The sequence below is a fragment of the Juglans regia genome, chromosome 8, assembly GCF_001411555.2.
Source record: "Juglans regia cultivar Chandler chromosome 8, Walnut 2.0, whole genome shotgun sequence".
In the NCBI taxonomy this organism is placed as follows: Eukaryota; Viridiplantae; Streptophyta; class Magnoliopsida; order Fagales; family Juglandaceae; genus Juglans; species Juglans regia.
This window is the reverse complement of record NC_049908.1, coordinates 24289898-24310813: the sequence shown is the minus strand read 5'-3', so window position 1 is coordinate 24310813 and position 20916 is coordinate 24289898. Positions and strand designations below refer to the sequence as shown.

Genomic DNA, 20916 nt, shown 5'->3' with positions numbered 1-20916 from the left:
GCAGTAAGAAGAAAGTCCAACTGACTATAATCTGACTCAATTGTATGCTAAAACACATAAAAATCGTGATGGTGTATGGACCAATCCCAAAGTAGAAGCAAATTATGTAATTTTAAGTTTTTTTAATTCAATTGTCGAATAATATTTTTCTTACTTATACTAACTTCATTTTTATTTTTTTGTAGGACAGAATGATATCACTTAAGGAAATTGCTGCAGATCCATCTGATGAATCATCTGCCAACGATGTTCAGATTTTTTCTCAAGTTCTTGGACCACGTTCTGGATATTTGAGGAGTTTAGGACGTTGCGTGAAGTCATCCTCAACATCATCATCCTCTTCTCAATTCAGATCGAATGACAAAATTCAAGAATTAGAGGAAGTAAGGCTTGAGATATAACATCTGAGGTCCAAGGAAAAAGACTTGCTAACCCGATTAGATCAAGTAGCGGATTTAGAGGCAAAATTAGAATAAAACATGCAGAAGAAGTTGGAGATTCAATCCAAAAAAATGTTTGAACAATGACAATCAATGATGTCCCAAAACTCTATGCCACCACCACAATTTTAGAACTTATTTTTCTTTAATTGTCTTTTTATTATTCTATCCTAGAACATTTGAACAAATGTGATGTTTAAATTATATTATTTAATATTAGTATCGTATTTTTAATTAAAATCAACTTTGTATCAGTAAATCTTTTTATTTTGTTTTCGAACTGGAAAAAAAAAACCATTCGAACAACCTGAGAAAAATCCAGTCAGTTGGAACTACAAAACCTAGAGTTCAAATGGACTCCCGTTTGAACAATCGTTTTATATTTGAACTGGCAGTAATCATTCATATTAATTGTGTTCGAACATATAACACTTTATTCGTTCTAACAAGATCAAATCTATTCCGTCGTTCGAATCAAGTTTTTGTACTGTTTAAACTATTCAGGTTTGTTCGAACGGAAGGATTTCCATTCGAACGGATTTTTGGAAAGAAAATGTTTCGTCTCAGAAAAAAATTCTTGTTCGAACGCCTACGACTGGTTCCACCCAATTTCGTCCTTAAAAGTATTTTTTGGGACGAAAATCAAATTTCATCCCAAAACAACACAGGCTTTTTGAGACAACTTAGAGACAAATTTTTTTTCTCTCAAAAATGAAAATGAGGTTTTTCAGGACAATATGATTCGTCTCAAAAAAACCACTTCTCTTTGTAGTGACTTCTTTTTATACTATAATTAATGCAAAATGGGGCTAGCTTCTATCGGGAAAACACATTTTCATGAAGCTCATGCATACATATATGTACATATATTTATATATATATATATATATATTGATACATACAAATACATTATACATACATAAATACATATACATACATATATATATATATATATATATTTTCTCATTGCATTGTTTGTCCATGTACGTGATAGTGTTGAATAATCAGAACAACGAAAAAAATAATAGAAAGAATTTGGAGAGATGGCAAGCTTATAGTGCATGTATGTTGGAGTCTTGGTCGGGGCATTTCATGTATTTAAAAGCTTTAAAGGCCAACCAAAAGGATTACAAGCAAAAGTGCTTTTTTATAGCTTTTGAAAATGGAGCAGAAAGATGGCATGCAACAATATGATCAATAATATGCAGTATGGATAGCAATTAGTACAATGGTTGACTCTAGCAGACGGGCTTCCTTTTCAGGACAACAATGACGCCTATCATGGCACGCAAAATTGCAACTCATGACGAACTTAATTTTCATGCAAAGTTGAGGTTGAAAACCACCCAAAACTAAGTAAAATCCCAAAGTTTGAAAATAAAAGACAGAAACTTTCAAATTAAGATCTTATATATATAATTAAAGACAAATTAATTCTCTCATATCTTGATCATTGTTTTAAATTGATAATTAATATTTCTTAGAATTTCTGATCAAATTCTAGTTTTAAGGGCTACATCAGTAAAATAAAGTTATAGATATATGAAGCGTTCCCACATATATATATAGAGTACTATTTATTGAACATATTGCTTGTTGTGATGTATTCCAAAATTTGTCGTGACTGAATTCATAACATGATTCAAATATTTCTTTAGATGAAGAATCGTGTTAAGATATAAATATAAATAATAAAATATGTCTCTTCCCATCAGTTTAATCTTTTGAAACAAATAGTTATTTCACAAAGTATCAGAGCAAAGGTCCTAAGTTCGAGTCTTGACTCTACACTCTACACCATTTATTTATTTATTTTGACGGAAATAGATTCGTTTCATTAATGAATCAAAGTTACAACTATAACTTATCAATACATGAAAAATCTAGACTATAAGTCAAACTACGCATCAGCTCTAGGGCTTTCCTACACACAAATTTCTTTGTGGCGAACATTGTCTTAACTTCTAAAAAACTCTCCCCTAACAAAGAAAGTGTTCTGTAAAACAGAACTTCACGGCCTCAACTGTCCTCCTAGGGAGGAAGAGTATGGAACACTGCTATGAACACCAAATCCAATAGCCTATTTCTATTTTATTACTAACTAAAATAACAAAACAACTACAAATAAAACACATAACCAACTACAGAGCCACAAGCACTGGTGTGAACCCAAACGTCACGCCTACTGCATGCATCGGCAACTCGAGCCCCGACAGAACGAGCACCCAGCTCACGCACGGACAAATAGCCGCCACTGTGTAGGTGGCACCTACGCACGAGCACTGGCCGTACGACCACCGGTCATAGCATCGCCCGCCTCTCTCGAACAGCTCTTGCCCTAGATTGCGTCCGATCCAAGGGCTCAACACCTCACTCGGGTCAAAATAAGAAACAGAACAACAAAAAAAAGGAAAATAAAAATACTGAAAACAAAACGGATGAACAGTGCACATGGTATCGGCAGTGGCGCATGTAGTACACTGGTTACTCTGGAAGGAAAGTCGACAATCAAACTTGGAAGTCCCGGAGTTAGGGATTCCAGAGAAGTCAAGCATGGCGTCGGCAGAAGGCTCTTTGGTGGCGTGTGATGGCCACGTGCAGACGAGATCCGAAACTTCCTCATGCGCATGCGGGCTACGCTCCACTTCGATGGATGCTGAATTCAATGGTCTTGAAGATCGGCTACTGGGCATCATCCCGGTGGGGCACGTGCTGAAAGACGATAGCTGGAAAGACCTGAACGGCGTTCCTCTCTTATTTGGACTAAAAAACACAAAAACAAAAACAAAAAAACACTACACAAAAAATAAGAGGAGAAGGGAGCGGAGGAAAAAGAGAGGGGGGAGGAGCCAAAGCTCCCACCCCTTTCGTTAGATTTGAATCTAGGAGAGTTTAGAGAGAAGGGAGAGGGTTTTTTTAGATAGAAAAGGGAGTAAAGTTAATTAAATATTTTACTTGTTGGGCCTCCTCATTGAGGGGAAGTGTTAAAATATAAAAATAAATAATAAAATCTACCTCTTCTTATTAGCTTAAACTTTTGTGACAAGTGGTGATTTCATAAATCGATTTTATATTTAACCAAAAAAAATAAAGATGATAGCGAGAGGATGCAATATGCCAGATTTAGTCCTCATTTGGCTACACAAATTATCTTATTTCATCTAATCATTATAACTTTCTCAAACTTCAATACAAAATATAATACAATTCAAAATTTTCAAATCTCAAAATAAAATTATTTTAAAAAATTATATTTTAACAATATTTTGTTCAATTTTTAACTTTCATCCTATCTATATGACCAAACGAGACCTTAATAATTTAAGGTGCAAAAGTTCTTATCAGTAAAAATTGTATCAATCTCTTTATAATACTTAGCAATATGGGGAACTTCCCATCAATCAACAACGGTTTTGCCTCACCCTACTTAAGCATGCATATTATGTCAGTGAAGACTTGGTGTGAAGCCTTGGAGCTTACATTAGAAAGAGCAAAAGGCCTTTAGTTAAGGGGACCAAAGTTTTTAATTTCGTTTCATTCTAATCATAATGGTCAAAATTTTCAGTTCCAGAATGGTAACCAGCACAGTGTAATAGATTGTTCCGTTTCAAGTCAAATTTCGACCATTCTGACATTCTGGCCGAAACACGTATTTGATATTTCTGTCCGGAATTCTTTTAAATGAAAATTTGGTGAATACATGGAAAAGGTGGGGCAAACTTGTAAAATCCATAACTCTTTTTCTAATACCCTACGACATTTCTTTTCAGTTTTCCTTCCTTAACTATATTTTCTCTACCTTCCAACAACCCAACCTTTGTTGTACGCTCCGTCTCAGCACCTCTTGTCTTGGTCCGATCTATCGCTCCATCATAGCACATCAGTGGCTCTGTCCGATCCATCGTAGCACCTCTTGCCATCAACCATGGTTTCTCCCTTTCTCTCTCTCTCTCTCTCTCTTTCTTTGAAGGCTTCATTGAATCATGATTCACTAGTTGGGTTTTACTCATTGTCAACTTCCAGGATAGCAGTTCGTGAAGACTAAGAAAGGTCATACATTTGCAAAGGTTGAGTGGGGGAGAGAGGGAGAGAGAGAGAGGAAAGACGAGGCAAAGTACGACGTTTAGTTTTAATGATCATATGTTCTTCTCTGCTTCTCCTCTTTTCTCCCTTTTATAATTTTTCTAATACCTATGAGTTGGTTCAAGGATAGAACCTTGTATGGAATTTTAGGATGTTCAGAGCAGAGCATCATATGGAACTTGATGAAAATGCACAATAGAAGTTATTTTCCTCAAACATGTTAAGACGAGTAAAAGATTACCAGAGGCTCTTCATATAGATTAAAACCCTATAGTTAAGACGAATAAAAGATGAACATAGGCTCTTCATATAGATTAAAACCCTGGGTGGAATCTAACAATCTAAGTTGATTGATATTTGTTGCTGCAATGATAATTTTTGGTTTCAATACATGTGTCATTTAGCATTAGTCATCATTTTAAAAGATATGAAATCATAATGGATAGGTCTATTCATAAGCCACTTTGGGGATTTCATAAAAACATCTTCTATTGCACACAAAGTGTTTCACTCATTGATTTTTTAAATAGTTTCACCTAGGTAACAAGTCCCCTTTGATTTTTGCAATCTTTTAAGATTTGTATTGATGTTATTTTAGAATATAATTTATATATATATAATTTATCCATATAACGACTATCTCGAAACGGTATACCAAAACGTACCGGTATCTAAATATTTCAGTTCAGTACCTCAACCAAAACGATCATCGAAATGGTCCCCAAAATGGAATTCAAGACTTTTGGGGGGACAACGTAAGTGAGTGAATGTGTGTAAGCCCAGTTCAATAGTAGTAGTAAGGTATAGACGTTATCTTTCACAAAGCGCACAACAATGGAGAAGGGCAATCACTTATTTTTAAAACCAACATTCAATTCCACCTCTACTTCAATCAAAGTAAAGCTAGCTTCTAATCCTTCTCCTTCTTGCTGATGGGGAGACCGTATACTGAAGTAATGAAATTGAAACACTTTCTTGTGTGTCAAAGCCTTACTAGACTAACTAGATAGGGGGCCAAGTTCAGTAATAAGGTCTATAGGACAAGGGCGTCCTACCTTTTCATACCATGAAAAAGAAGCGGGTGGACTAATGCCTTTTGAGGATAAGTAGTTAGAAAGGCATAGAAGGCCTTCCTCTATTCCTTCTTAAAGTCTGCAACCTTACTCCTTAAGGTCTACAATGGCATATTATTTGGAATAACAAAAGCATCTCCAAATAATTAACCAACCATATATTAAATCCACTCTCTCAAACCAAAAAAATAAGAGCACAACCAAGTTAATTTCAAACCTCAAAGCCCTACAAGGAATGTGTATCTACTTTCATTCAACTTTATAGAAGTCTAGTCCGCAATAGCATCATGCTTTGATCGATCTCCTATGCCTAACAAAATGGATTTGCTTTAATAAAGTCTGATATCAATGCATGTTGATCCATTAGAGTTGATCCCTTCCCCCTCCCCCTGTTTGTTTTAGCAACTTATCCTAAGGTCTCTTCACCAAGAGCTCCCCATCACTACAACAAAATCAGTTATTTGCAGTGGTTTCTTCTCTGACAAAATCGATTTTGGACGCAATTGTCTAATATAGGCAATTTTTTTACATCAACCATATACGCGCCGCAATATGTTACTTATTGCGTCGAACTTTATGTCACTGTAATAAATATCGCCGCTAAAACCATGTTACAACCAAATCCATGTTTATTGCAGCAACTTTTACTGGACGCAAACACATATTGGAAGTTATGTTGTTGCAACGGTTTTTTCGTTGCAACAAACATAACATATATATAAAACGGATTGCAATTTTTCCCCCAGCCCGATTTCATAAACCCCTTTCTCCTACCCTCGCTACCTCGCTGTCGACCCTTCTCATTCACATCACTCGCCATCTCGCCATCGCCAATAATAAACTCATCTCTCTCTCTCTCTCTCTCTCTCTATATATATATATATATATCGCCCTCTCTCTCTGTAATGGCTTCACCCTACTTTTTTGTGATTCTCATAAATAGAGGCACCCATGCATCGTTGTCTCGCCTTCACCAGTAATAAACTGATTTCCCTCTCTCTCTGTAATGGCTTAACACTAGCATTTTTTTGTTTATCTCAAAAACAACTGGTGCCGCTGCTTGTAGAAGGATTCACTCTTTAATCGATTTTGCCACTGCAATACCTGTATTGGGTATTTTAGATGCAAATTAATTTCCTCTGTCCTAGGTCACCCTTTCTCTCGATGAAATCTGCCTACCCCGATTATCATTCGGTGACATTTTGTACTTTGGGTTTGCTATGTTTGGTTCATGCTATGATGAGCATGTGCTGTGTTTGAAAATTGCATTCCTGTGTTTGGATCGTGCTATGTTTTGTTGAAATAGGATCAAATGATTTAAAAATAATTTCTTATTTTTCATTTATCTTTCAATCACTTAATTAGACATCATGGAATGTTAAAGAAAAATGGTTAAAAGACTTATGAATAGTATTTCTCATTCTATAATTACTAATGAAAATTTGATATTTGGCTGTGTATATATTATTAGCAAACACGAAATGCTTCTAATAGATTATGTGAAATATCATATCTGAATGGTAACGACCTTACAAACAATATTCTTGCTTAATTTCTCTTAAAAGATTGGGTAGTTTGAGAATATGTTAAACTGTTTGTTTGCACTTTTTCCTTTATATGTAGCCAAAATATTTATTTTCTACAAAAGAAAATTAAAACTTTTAATTCTTTTAAAGATTACCCAATCTTTGATTTATTACAATGACATGAATTGATTACAATGGCATCCATATACATTCATCATCCTTTTGTAGAGCATTTAAACTCGGACAAATTGTAGATTTTCCTGAGATATAGCAACTATATAAATATCAATGTGAAAATTAATTACTTTCACGATTGTGATTGAGATTTTTATCTGTAGAGTTCATTATCATGTTACATGTACTCTTCAATTAACCATTTTTGTTTGTAAAATCTCATTTCACCTGTAAATATATCATATGCCACCACTTTTACTTGTAATAGTTTCCATTAACAAATTGCCATAACTATACACATCACCACTTATAGAAACCTTTCCTTCAAATGTCCATTCTCTATGCATAAACTAAAATTTCTAACAATAATTGCTTCTTTTTTTTTTTTTTTTTGCCTTTTGATAAGTTAAAAATTGTAATAATAATAATGTAATAGGCAAAGCCCATGTAAACAATAAGTAATACAATAGAAACACCTAGTTAAGAGGAGTTGATGGATTTTCATTTATTATTAATGATTCTAAGCCATGCATATATTGACATATTATAATTGTCTGAATTTAGGCTGAATATCGGTAGTTGAAACCCTAGTGAAGGAAAGGGAAGGGTTAACATGCATGAGATGTTGAGTAGCTAGGTATACTACAATGGAAAAAGTTAAATCATCGCAAGACGATGATGGACCAACTACGTAGAAAGCTTAATTCTTTTCACTACAACCTACACAAGATCTACACAGGCTATGAAAGTCATAAAATGACTTTAGCAAAAGGCACTGATCTAGTGGATGCAGAGGTGTGGAAAATATTATGCAAATAGGTGGGGTAGCAAGGACTTCAAGGTAATATTATTTTAAAATGTCATAAGTTCAATTCTTTAAATTTAAAAATCGTTTGTTATTATATTAAAACATTTTAAAGTGATGGTTCAACATTTTGTCTAATGTTATATTAGTATATACATTAACATATTATGAGCATTTTGTTTAACCTACATGGCGCGGATATTCTAAGTGTCTTGTCATGATGGGATGCATGGTATGGAAATGGTTGGGATGTTGGAAGGAACAGTTAACTCTAGAGAATTTACAAATACTTTCAGGCTTGGGAGAAGTAAGTGGATTGTAATCACCTGTCAAGATTTTCCTGAAATTGACATATTCGGGGTTGGTACATATTAACATTTTTGTGAATTTCAGGTGGAAAAATGGTCTTCAAATTCACAAAGAAGTTAGGGGGATAAGAGTTGGTTGATTCCTACTTCATTGAAGAGACTTGGCAGCATATAAGCTACTTACAGCCCCTCCAAACAGGTATCTAGTTTAATATTATGTGATAGACGAATTAAAATGATTAATGATAGTTTTTAATTGTAGCATCAGTATATTGGGTTGCTTACTTCTGTTGACATTGGTATATGGTCTTGTAATAATCAATTAGACTAAGTTGATGTGCTATGTGTAAACAAGAGCATATACAACAAACTTTACTTAGGAAGGTAATTTACATTCAGCTGTACAGCTTTAGTGGTTGGTTGAATCCATGGGATGGAAGAGTAAATACATGGGTTGGTGTGTCCTTGTAGGTTGTTATCAAAGAAGTTGTGTTGGTCCTTTATTTTTTTTCAGCTTAACTCATTTGGTTGGTTGCAACAAATTTAGAGAATTTGCTTAATGATATATAGTATATTTTAGCAAATACATATATTCAATTTCTAAATGACAAAGTTACATTTAATTTAGTTATATGAAAAGTATCCATGGCCAGACATTTTTTGTTCTAACATATATTATAAAGATAACTTATGCATGCCAAAAACATAGATTGGATTATTTTTACTAGATATATTTCTTATGTAGGCTGAAATATATTTCATGTTTTAACATATGTATGCCTTTGAATTCAAATAAGCAGTTTGTTAAGATTGGATTTCATAGTGTAATTTTTTTTATATATAGGATATCACTTTCTCAACTTGATGGCATGGTGTGAAAGTGGTATTTCATTCCCATTTAATATTAGTTTTTTTTTATTTAATTGTAAGAATACATGAAAGGAGAATGTAACATCTTTGTTGGTATGAAAGATGGTGGGTGATTGCAAGGGAATATGGGATCAAGTTCTCACCATGCTTCACTTACCCTAAGGAGGTCAAATTTGACTACAGTAGAAGATAGAAGTTGTATGCCACATTTTTTTTCCTCTGCTTCTGTGAAACATGTCTTCTTAAAGTCCTTATTCTTATGATACATGTAGTAGTACAGAGAGTTTTTTATGGTATTTGACCGATACATTCATTTGTAATTTTGAGTTTTGACCTGTGCAAACAGAGGCCCATTATTTGGGTAGTTTCTTCCCTCATGCCAATTGTAGGTGGAGTGGCTCTGGCATCTTTCACTGAGGCATCTTCCAACATGTTTTCTGTTAGTTATTAGTTTTTTGCCATGTATACATATTTATGCTAGCCTTGAGAAGTCTAAAGTTGCTTAGAATATAATGTAATTTATAATTTATAGATTGTAATATAATGTAATTGCTTAGAATCTAAAGCAAACATATTGTGTAAATGCCTTATGGATTGTAATATAGTGTAAGATATGTATTTTTATGTATTTTGTTTCAATACTATTTTTTATTTTATTTTGTAACACACAATTTCCAGTGATCTAGAATTGTTAGAAATAATTTTTTTTGTCACAACCACTTATTTTTCGGCAACAATAATCGCCACAAATAAGTGGTTGGACCACATTGGCGACTATTCATAATTTGTGGTCGCAAATGAGATTTTGTTGCTGCATAATCACAGCAAATGAGTAGTTGTTGTGGCATAATCGCCGCAAATGAGAATTTGCAACCACATATCATTATTATAATTGATATTTTGTTGCTAGAAAAAATTGCCGGGAAAAAGTTCTACCTGCAGTAAATAACCATAGTTAGTTCTATTTTTGCAACGACATTTGAGACTATTTGCGGCGATATAGAACACTGCAATGGTACTCGATTTTTGCAACTCTTTTTTGTCTTGCTATTAAATTTTTTTTGAAACAGATTAGTACCAACCATCTAGCGGCGAAAGTGCTCGAACGCCAAAATCTATTTTTGGCGCAATTTTATGTTTTTGCAACCATTTAAATCACCACAAAACTACTATATGTTGTAGTGCATTCTCATCATGATCAGTCCATGTTTTACCGTAGTGCCAAGAGAACCAAGCTTGTTTAGCTAAACTATGTATATCTTTAAACATGCTATAAAGTTACTCCTATCTTATCTCCTTTCACTGTTGTTTTAACGACAACTATGTGGACCAATTTGCTTACTAGTCTTGATCATTACAAAGGATGCTTCTACCAAGAGTATAATGCCCATAATTAATAAGGAAATAATAGAAGAAATCAATTTCCTAGCATTCTATATGGAGTAACTTAGGTCTCGTGTTCTCTTAGCTAATAAACTACTACATAATCCAAGAGAAATTCAACCACTGAGTTGGTTTTTGTTGACATTCCACAAAGAGGTTTACTCAAGGTTTCTATTGCAAATGCGAGATGCTGTAGTAGATAGGATTGCACCAGTTCTAAAAAATTTGTTGCAATTGAGAAAGAACTTCTACTCCACAACCTTCGATAGGACAATCAAAGCGCCAAGATCCAATGTGCAATCTGGAGTCGCAAAACTTCCCACTCTTTTAAAAGGATTTGTGAAGATATTTCGTTGAGGGCTAGATTGAAAATAATTGTTCGTTTGATAGGTTATGGCAGGAAGAAGTTGCCTAATGGTTTCCAAAGGTGATGGTGGTAGACAAATAGCATTCAACTCGTTTCCTGTGAAAGAGAGACAAACACGAGGAATGGGTAACTCTCCAAAACAACGTTATTTCATTTAAATTTTTTTTATATATATGGGCCGGATGGACAAGTGAAATCCGGACGGAGCCAAGGCCTTGTCCAGCATCCGCCCTTACCTTTATGCATGGGCATATGCCTACCTGATGCAGGTAGATAGCCTCGTCCACCCCAGGTGGGGCCACGCTTAGTAAATAGCATATTATTAAATGATAATACTTTATCCATCAACAAAAGCCATCCATGATGGTTGCCAATTGATTTTTTTTTTTTTATTATTTAGTGGTTAAGAAAATATTTTTTAATAATATTATAAATTTTTTAAAAACAATAATATTTAAGAATATATTAAAAATAATATTATAAAAAAAAAATCATCTGGCCTTATCGGTGTCGTGCTACACACTCGTGACTCATTATTAAAACTGGCGTCTTAAAAAATGGCTTTAAAGTTTAATGTCCTGAAAAATGGAGAATTCACTTTAAAATCTTTCTAACGCTGCGTTTCGATTCTTAATCTGGAAGCACCGACCGGTGGCCATGGGTGCCTCAGAATCCATACTCTCAAGCTCACAGGTAGCTCCTCAACGACGCTTAAACTCCTAAAATTATTTGCATTAATTGCTGGTTCTACTCTGCACTGATTGTTATGTAAACGTCTGTTTTGCCTAACGTGAAGCGTCCGGCCGATGAAATCACCACAGTGTCCGAAGTATCGGAGGTCACCGACCCCATCTTAGAGAGACTCAAATCCCTCAAATTAGTATGCTTTTTTCTTTATTTTTTTTTAAATATTGGATCGTGCTTTGAAATCTTAATGTTTTGGGTTCTCTTATTTATTAGTCATTCTGGTTTGAGTTTTGTGCTGGAAATCATTTTCAATTGTCCTTTTTTTCTAAGTTGTCTTGGTGTATAATTTGTAGACAACACCGATACTGACGTCAGCACCGACGGAGAGTAGTTTGACTGACATATTGGTGAGGAAACCTTCGTCTTCTTCGGTTCCAGGTGGGCTTCTCGTGGATTTGGTACATCAAAGGCTTTCCTTTATTTGCTATTCTAATTTTTAAATGCATCCTAAAACTCTTTCTTGTTTTCACAGCCACATGTTAAAGCATAATTAGTTTTAGATAGGTAAGCAAATTTTAGTCCGAAAGGTATTATCCAAGAACACAGGGAGTGTACATAGATACACCCAACTACAGGAAGTAAAGAGGTCAAGAATGCCTGGAAACTAAAGCTAGGAAAACATAAATGGGCAGTCATCCAATTGTAAAGTGTGTTAAAAAAAATCTTTGAGCTCCTCTATTGTCATTGTGAGTCTTCGAAGCCTAGGTCGTTCCTTTCTCACCGCATGCACCACCTAAGATCGGGACCGTTCTTCACAAGAGCCTATTGTGATCATTGCCAAATCTTCCTTTCCAACATGCTAATAAATCCGAGTCCGTACAGGCATCACCTGATTTAAGCCCAAAGAGAAGGAAAACTGCTTGGCACATAGTGCTAGTAGCTATTTCACAATGGAGTAATCGGTGAACCGCAGTTCTCCCATCCATCTTATAGATGCAGTATAACACCCCTTCCCTCATAAGGTCAGGAATGCTAATAAAACAATTGTTTAAGCGCCAAGTATACAAGATCCCATAAGCAAAAGCAAATCAAACTTCATTAAATGAATTGAGAGTTATAGGTAGCATTTATTAAAAAAATTCTAAATCTTGTGCTAAATCATAAAATCACTTTTAATAAATAAGCTAAAATCTTTAAAAATGGTCTAGGCCTTTTAGGCCTCCGCCTCTTCTCCCCTGGGCCATGTTTTGTCTTGTAGCTTCATCCTCGCATTGATCAGTAACTGGGATGGTTAACACGTAAAAACAAAACCAAGTCGAATACTCAATACGCAACTACTTCATATAGTGAACAATATGATCTAATAATATTTCATTTGTAAAGCTCTTTCATGATATAAAACATTCATTCTCATATATTCATTCATACATTTCCTTTCTAAACCTCATTGGCCAGGACACCTTTGCCTCGTGTGCACTGGCTAGCAATCTTTGTGATCTTGGCATCTGTTGGGACTAACGGGCAAGAAACTAGTCCTCCTCTAGAATGGACATTGTTGGGTTCACTACCAATGAGCAACTCTTGGCATTGCAATCCACCCCTCAACTCATCTGTATGTAAACCTACTTCATTGTGGCCAAATAAGAAAACATTAACAATCGAACATGCATTCATTTGCTATTCATTCCTTGCCTTACCCTACCTTAGCTCATCCTTTCCCTTCCCTTTTTTTCATTCTTTTGATAGATAATATTTATATATACATCATGACATAGCGGAAGCATACATAAAAGCTGTATCACATTCACAATTCTCATAAGTAAGGGTACATATAATGGCTAACAAGGAATAGGCTATACGCCATGTGATTGACTAACATGTACATATCGTATAACTTTAGATGAACATTTTGCTTACATGTTTAGCAAGAATAATATGGTCATGGTTACGTACATAAAGCAAGGGTATGAACATTGTTACTTACCTCTTATCCTTGTGCAATACTCAGCAATCATGTCAACAATACCTAAATAGGTACATGCACAACACCGTGTCAATTCTATCTCACTACATCGTAATCTAAAGTTGTAAGCTGGCGGCATGTCGCTAAGGTCACAACTTTGTCTCTAACAGTTTTGACAGTTTTTTTTTTTTGGGGTTACCAATTCCAGCAAGGCATATTGAGTGGAACATGCTTTGACCGTTTCATATTAACATGAATGTGATGCTGTCCAGTGAACGGCAGCAGGTGTATTATGCTATATGCCAACTATTTTATCATGCATGGCATCACTTAAAACATGTTTATCAGCTGTGGATTTTCATGATTCATAAATGAATGCTTTTTGGTCATATCACATGCTGTTTCAATGTGTAAATGCATGCACTTGTAAACAGGTCACTGGGCATTGCACTTTTTATTCCTAGACTCTGCTACATTATATGCATACATACATATACCTACGTGTTTTCATGTCTTTGGCATGTACAAAGTGCATGCAATTCACAAAACAGTGGCTCATTCTGAGGTTGTTGACAGCAACCCCTTTTATGCATTATGAAATTTATGGGCTTTGTGAGTAAAATCAGTGCTTTTATGATGAAAACTGGACCTCTAGGGTTGATTGGGCTTGTTAACAGTAACCCCCCCCCCCCCAAAAAAAAAAAAAAACTTTTCAAACTGAAATGAGATTTTCAAAATGTCATTTCAGTTTGTTCATGCCCAATAAAGAATATAGCAAAATTGGAGGGGCCTTACTCCTCTAGATGGACCTCCATGGAAAGCTAATACTATCGTGAGGATAAATGAATTATAGAACAACACTTTGAATACCCCTTTCTTCGACATGGCCAACGTATTTTCTCTTCCTGTCTCAACCAAATAAAATACAACCAATTATTGAATGAGTTAAAGAGATCTATCTCTCAATCTTTTGTCGCTGTTGTACAATCCAATTCCCCTAAAGGAGATCTATTAGAGAGCTGTAAATTCTCTGCCACCGATGCATCCTTAGCTTGAGCAATGCAGAATAGATCCAGAAAGACCCCTTTAAGAGGCCGCTCTCCACAGCACACATCATACCAGAACTTTATTTTAAATTCATTGTCCAACTCATATCTGGTAGGACGTTAAAAAACTCTCCCTAGCCCCTTATATTTTTCCATAATCAAACCCCGTAAGTCCTGTTCACCTCATCAGATTTCCAGTCACCCCAAGGACTGCCATACTTCGAGGATATGGAAGTTGGTCTTGCGTGGAAACCTGGCTTTTATTTATTCCAAACAAAATTTTATGAATTAAAATCTCAAAATAGCTTTAAATTGGAGCCTTATAGATCCTAATTTCTAATTTTAAATGTAACAAACGTGATCACATGACTTGCAAAATGCCAAATATTCCAAGGCAACTGATGTCTGAGACACCTTCTAAGTTGTGGTAATACATCATCAAAAGGGTTGCTGTGTAACACACATATGGTCTCTTGAAAGAAAGTTGTGCATTGGATAGTGAGATGAGATGAGATGAGATGAGATGATTTTAGGACCTCTTTTGCCTCTTTTTCACTCCTTGCTTTAGGACCTGCTCTGCGTTGTTCTCATGCTTAATCTAGTTTGATTGAAAAAAATTAAAGCTGTTGTTCTTATTGCAACTTTAGGGCTCATTTGGATAGTGAAATGAGATTGTTTTAGATAGTTGAATAAAATATTGTTAGAATATTATTTTTTAAAATTATTATTGTTTTGGGATTTGAAAAAGTTGAGTTGTTTATTATATTTTGTGTGGGAATTTGGAAAAATTGTAATGATGAGATGGGATGAGATAAGATCGTTTCTCTATCCAAACAAGCCCGTAGTCTTCCTCTTACTTAAATTGAGTGTCATTTATTTATCAAAACTTAATCGAGTATCGTTTTATATCTAACATAAGACATCACTGGTTTAGTGATCAGAAATGGCCAAGCAGCCACAATAAAATGATAATTTGGTTGGATGTGGCACGGGTTCCTACTTCTTGAGGTGCAGTTTGGGTATAGATGAGAGAAAAGTCTACTAATTCTTTCGTTCGTTAAAACACATCGATATGTCATTCAAGATCACTGCCTTGGCATTCTCTTGTATGAAACATCGATTTGTTAGATGTGCAGTGTGTACTAATAAAAAAAAATTTGTTAGATATGTATGTACTGATTTCTTTGCAAGTATAAACCCGAAAGGAGAATCATGCATATAAACTTTTATACTGGAAGTCCAGTTGAAGGTGGAAGCTTGGCGGTCAAAGGAGAGGATAATGGAGCACCAAGACAAGGATTTTAATTTATTGGAAATTGGTCTGCTTATAACCTTTCTAAGTGCTTTCCATTGCCATTTCCATAAAGCATCGCCTCCCTCCATCAACTTCCCTGCCTTTTTCAAAAGCATCTTTTGGGGTGTTAACTCTTCCCCCTCCACCCCCTTTTACAGCAACAGTTGTGCGCATGCACATGTGAATCTTCTTAACCATCTTAACCATGTGTTAGGTTTCTTTCATTTATGTCTTGAGTTATTCACTTGTTGGAAAATGCTGCATCCACCAAGGATGCAGCACGAGAAAAGTTACCGATTAATTTTTTATTTTATTTTTTTATATTTTGTTTTACGTAAGTGTTAAGGAAGTGTTTTAAAATGAGTTTATGAATTTTTTATTTTTTTTTTTAAATGTTTAAAGGGATTTAAAAAATGCTTGAAAAAAAAACACAAAATAAAAAAGTGCATTTTGCACTCATTGGTAGGAATCATCGGGAGCCAGTGTTGGTGGCTCTAGCATGACCCTCACTTGTTATGGTTAACCATCTTAGCCAAGATATATTTTTAAATTTTGAATGCAAAGCATCGAAGGAACTTGGTCATCATTGTCATCTATCTATAAATACTATGCACCAAGTGAAGCATCATGTTTCACAAATGACATTTTGGGTATTTATTTATCTTAGCAGTATTTCTATTTATCACTTTTTAAGCTGGAAACAACTTTGGTTGGGAGGCTAATAGGTAATTATACTTTTTCTCTGTTTGAAACAGCAACTGTGGATCCGAAGGTGCTGACGGAGCTTTTCTCAATATACCGTGATTGGCAGGAGACGAAGATTCAAATGATTAGCAAAAACCAGGTTTCTGTCTAAACTTTTTGAGTTCTGAATTAGCTTAGTGAACGAGGACATGACTTCAGTAGCACTAGGCACTTGATTGATCTCATTTAAAGTGGATCCTCAAGACCGTAAGTCAGATGAAGTTCTTTTGTTCTGTATCGATCTAGAATTGTATTAAGATTCAAGTTTGTCTTTGATACTATGATGCTATGACTCAGATATGCTTCGAAGTCATAATCAACTCTGATTTCAGCAGATTCACAATTAAATTAATTATCAAACCATGGTTTTGCAGGTTCACACTTAAACTCATCCAAAGTGGATCCTTAAGTCGCAATTAAATTAATTTAACTATGATTATGACATGCCAAGACGCATATCTTAATCAACATGCGTTTTGTTGATTAATTTTGGACGCAAAAAAGTAAAATGATCAATCAACCATCTTAACATGGTTCAGATCCACTAGCTGGACATAGATGAGTTCACAGCTACTTTTGGTTAATCCATAAAGCGAATTCTAAAGGAAAGATATGGGTGTGTATGAATACTTAATTGGATTGGATCTTAGCTCGGTCCATTTGATGCTTCAGCAGATGATAAAATTGCCGTGGTTAACCAAGTAGAATTCTGCTTCTGATTCTGTGTTGGACTAGCATTTTTTTTTTTTTTAAAAATTTCGGGGAACCTCTCCCAGGCAGGACTCTTCAGATCCATCTTTGCAGAATAAACTCTGGTCTCGTGCATCGCACTCTCAAAAGTTTTTCTAAGCAGAATTGGTTAAATGGTTTCACCAGGGTGTGGCCCCAACTAGCATTTTTTTGGGTACATTTGATGTGATAAGTGACATTATTGCAGGAAGAGATAGAAAACGAGATAGAAGTTGCTGATGCTTTGGCAGTAAAACTTCTAAAACGGTTCAATTACTCTGTTTCGGAAATGAAGACAACTTCACGACATTTATCAGGAGGTAATTGATTAGCTCAAGTCTCAGTTTCTTTGAATTATTCTGATGGACCCACTGAAATGGTTCTGGCACATGGGCCATAGTTTTGCACCAGGATAGATCAACAGGGACTACTTTTGCAGATTCTGCTGCTTTTTATTATTGCCTGTGGACATTTATCGACTTTTTACCTTGGAAAATGCATTCAGTTCATGCCTTGCAGGTGGAGATTGGGGAGCTTAAAGGAAGGTTGACGGAGGTTCTTAGTAACTGTGACGCATTGTCTAAGAGAATTGCTTCCGAGGGACCAGAATCTCTCCGGTCATCTTTCAAACCATTCGCAATTGCCACCGACACACAGATCATCAGTCGCTCATCTACTTCGCCCGGAGATTTAAACAAAATTCAGTCTCCTACCAAGCCAAGTTAGACTCGTAGATATTTGTGTTCTTCTACACATTAAAAAATTTAAGGCTGAGTCAATGAAGCAGTCCTTCATGTGAGATTAGGTTTTTTATGCTCTAATATTTGCTTCAAGTTGTGAAGTTATTAGAAGGGCTGGTTTGGATTTGAGATAAGATGATTTTAGATAAAAAAAAATAAAATTTAATATTTTTTTTTAATATTATTATTATTTTGATATTTGAAAAAAATTAAATTATTTATTATATTTTGTGTGAATTTAAAAAAATTATAATGATAAGAAAAGATAAAATATTTTTTTGAATCTAATCGGGACTAAGTTTAGAATAGAGATCTTGGGGAAAAAAAAAAACCCACCAAGATTTATGGCATTCTCTTTCTTTGAGCAATAATGGCATATTCGTAAAACGAAACGGTACCCAAGGTCGGCAAGATATGATCAACAAATGATCAGATCTAGCATCCCTGGAGAGATTCGGTTTCTGCAAGATCTCAAAGCTTCTAAATAACAGAATGACTTCTCGAAAAAGTAGAAGAATGGGAATCAAAGTGAGTGCAGACAACAATTGAACAAGTATGGATTTGATATAATCAAATAAATGGGGGGATACAGGAAATCAAACAATTGATGACATGAACTTCAAAACACCGTAACTATATAAATTACTGAATCAAATCTATTCAGTACTGACTAGTACATTGAACTTGGAGCAGATCGGATGTGAACCAAAATTGGCTGATCAGGGTTGTTGCTGAGCATCCATGTAGCCAGCATCAACGAGCACCTTCTCCCTCTTGGCCAATTCAACATCCTCGTCAACCATCATCTTCACCAACTGCTCAAACCCCACCTTTGGCTTCCATCCAAGCACCTTCTTGGCCTTGCTTGCATCCCCTTTCAGATTATCCACCTCCGCCGGCCTGAAATACCTTTTGTCGATCATCACATGGTCCTTCCAATTCAACCCCACATACCCAAATGCCACTTTCAAGAACTCCTCCACCGTGTGCGACTCCTCCGTCGCAACCACGTAGTCGTCCGGCTTGTCTTGCTGCAGCATCATCCACATTGCCTCCACGTAGTCCCCGGCGAATCCCCAGTCCCTGGAGGCGCTGAGATTCCCAAGGAAGAGCTTGCTTTGGAGGCCGATCTTGATCCGTCCCACCGCACGCGTGATCTTCCTCGTCACGAAGTTCTCGCCCCGCCGCGGCGACTCGTGATTGAAGAGTATCCCATTGCACGCATATATCCCATACGCCTCGCGGTAGTTCACCGTGTACCAATGCGCGGCGCATTTGGACGCGGCGTATGGGGATCTGGGATGGAACGGCGTCGTTTCAGACTGGGGAGGCGGGGTCGACCCGAACATCTCCGAAGACCCGGCCTGGTAGTATCGGATGTGGCTACGTCCAGTGGCCGCGATGTGGGACCGGACGGCCTCGAGGAGGCGGAGGGCCCCGGTGGCGACGACATCGGCGGTGTAATCCGGGATCTCGAAGGAGACGGCGACGTGAGACTGGGCGGCAAGGTTGTAGACTTCGTCGGGTTGGATCGTGTCGAGCCAGCGACGGAGCGAGGAGGCGTCGGTAAGGTCTGCGTAGTGGAGCTTCATGCGGGCCTTGTGGGTGTTGTGGGGGTCGATGTAGATGTGATTGATGCGCTGGGTGTTGAAGTTGGAGGACCGCCGGATCAGGCCGTGCACCTCGTACCCTTTGACGAGCAGAAACTCCGTCAAGTACGAACCGTCTTGCCCCGTAATTCCGGTAATCAGCGCAACTTTAGGTTTTGAAGGAGCTTCGCCGTCGATTGTAGATCCGGATCCGGAATTGTGGTTCTCCGACGCCATTGTTTTCAAGCACGTTTAATCAGTCGGGTCCTCGGGTGGGAAGACTAGAGAGAAAGAGAGAGAGAGCGACTGTCGTGAATGGAAGGACGGACGCGAGTAGGAGGGTTTAATGGTGCTTGAAAAAATGGTATGCGCTATTCCGGTTTCTCACCTTCAACCAATAACGGGACGACACCTCACTATGGCCAACGTGGTTGAGGAGAATGCAATGGACTTTTTTATCCTCGCGGCGTCGGTGACTCGGTGCATGGTGATGGGGCCTTGGCGGGCCGAGTTTAACCCGTTTCTGTAACAAGGACCGATTCTACAAGAACAAACTACAAAGGTAGGCTTTGGAGCCGCGTAATTTAAACATTCACAGGGCTATTTTTGAAGAGAAATGATTTATACAAATTTCAAATAGTTCTATACAAATCTTTATAAAAAAGTAAATTTCACCTTAAAAATGAGTAAAAAAATTATTTTTTATTAGTGAAATCTATTATTTCATAAAAGATATGTATGGAGTTTATCTATTTAAAACTTGTATCTAATATTACTCATTTTTTAAGAAGATGCGAAGGCTGTTATCATACGATCAACAGCCTCGGAGGAAGATTTGTTCAACATTGACTTTTTAGTTCAATATAGTCGTTCAGTTTTGAAAAATAGACCCGATTGGTCTTTACATTTTGCATTTAGAGGAAAAAATACTGTGGCTGTGGCTGATACACTAATTAAGGAAGCTTTGAGGTTAGTAGAAGCAAAGGTTTGGATTTAGAAAGTTCTAGACTGTCTGGAAAAAGATAAACTTTGTAATGTGTAAAATTTGTTAATGAAATATTGAGATTTTATTTCAAAAAAAAAAAAAGAGTATGG

General features: G+C 36.3%; 2 protein-coding genes across 2 annotated transcripts; one reads left to right on the top strand and one right to left on the bottom strand.

Moving 5' to 3' along the window:
- The first annotated feature begins 11603 nt into the window (after positions 1–11603).
- LOC109019458 lies at positions 11604–18291 on the top strand. The gene is made up of 6 exons (XM_035693147.1): positions 11604–11722; positions 11826–11909; positions 12070–12154; positions 16775–16863; positions 17701–17812; positions 17998–18291. Exons 1-6 carry the CDS (start codon positions 11687–11689, stop codon positions 18216–18218), a joined length of 627 nt encoding a protein of 208 aa, XP_035549040.1. The 5' UTR covers positions 11604–11686; the 3' UTR covers positions 18219–18291.
- Positions 18292–18765: 474 nt separating this feature from the next.
- On the bottom strand, positions 18766–20658 carry LOC109019459 (GDP-mannose 4,6 dehydratase 1). Its single transcript, XM_019001746.2, has one exon. It carries the CDS (start codon positions 20056–20058, stop codon positions 18952–18954), a length of 1107 nt encoding a protein of 368 aa, XP_018857291.2. The 5' UTR covers positions 20059–20658; the 3' UTR covers positions 18766–18951.
- Positions 20659–20916: the final 258 nt, after the last annotated feature.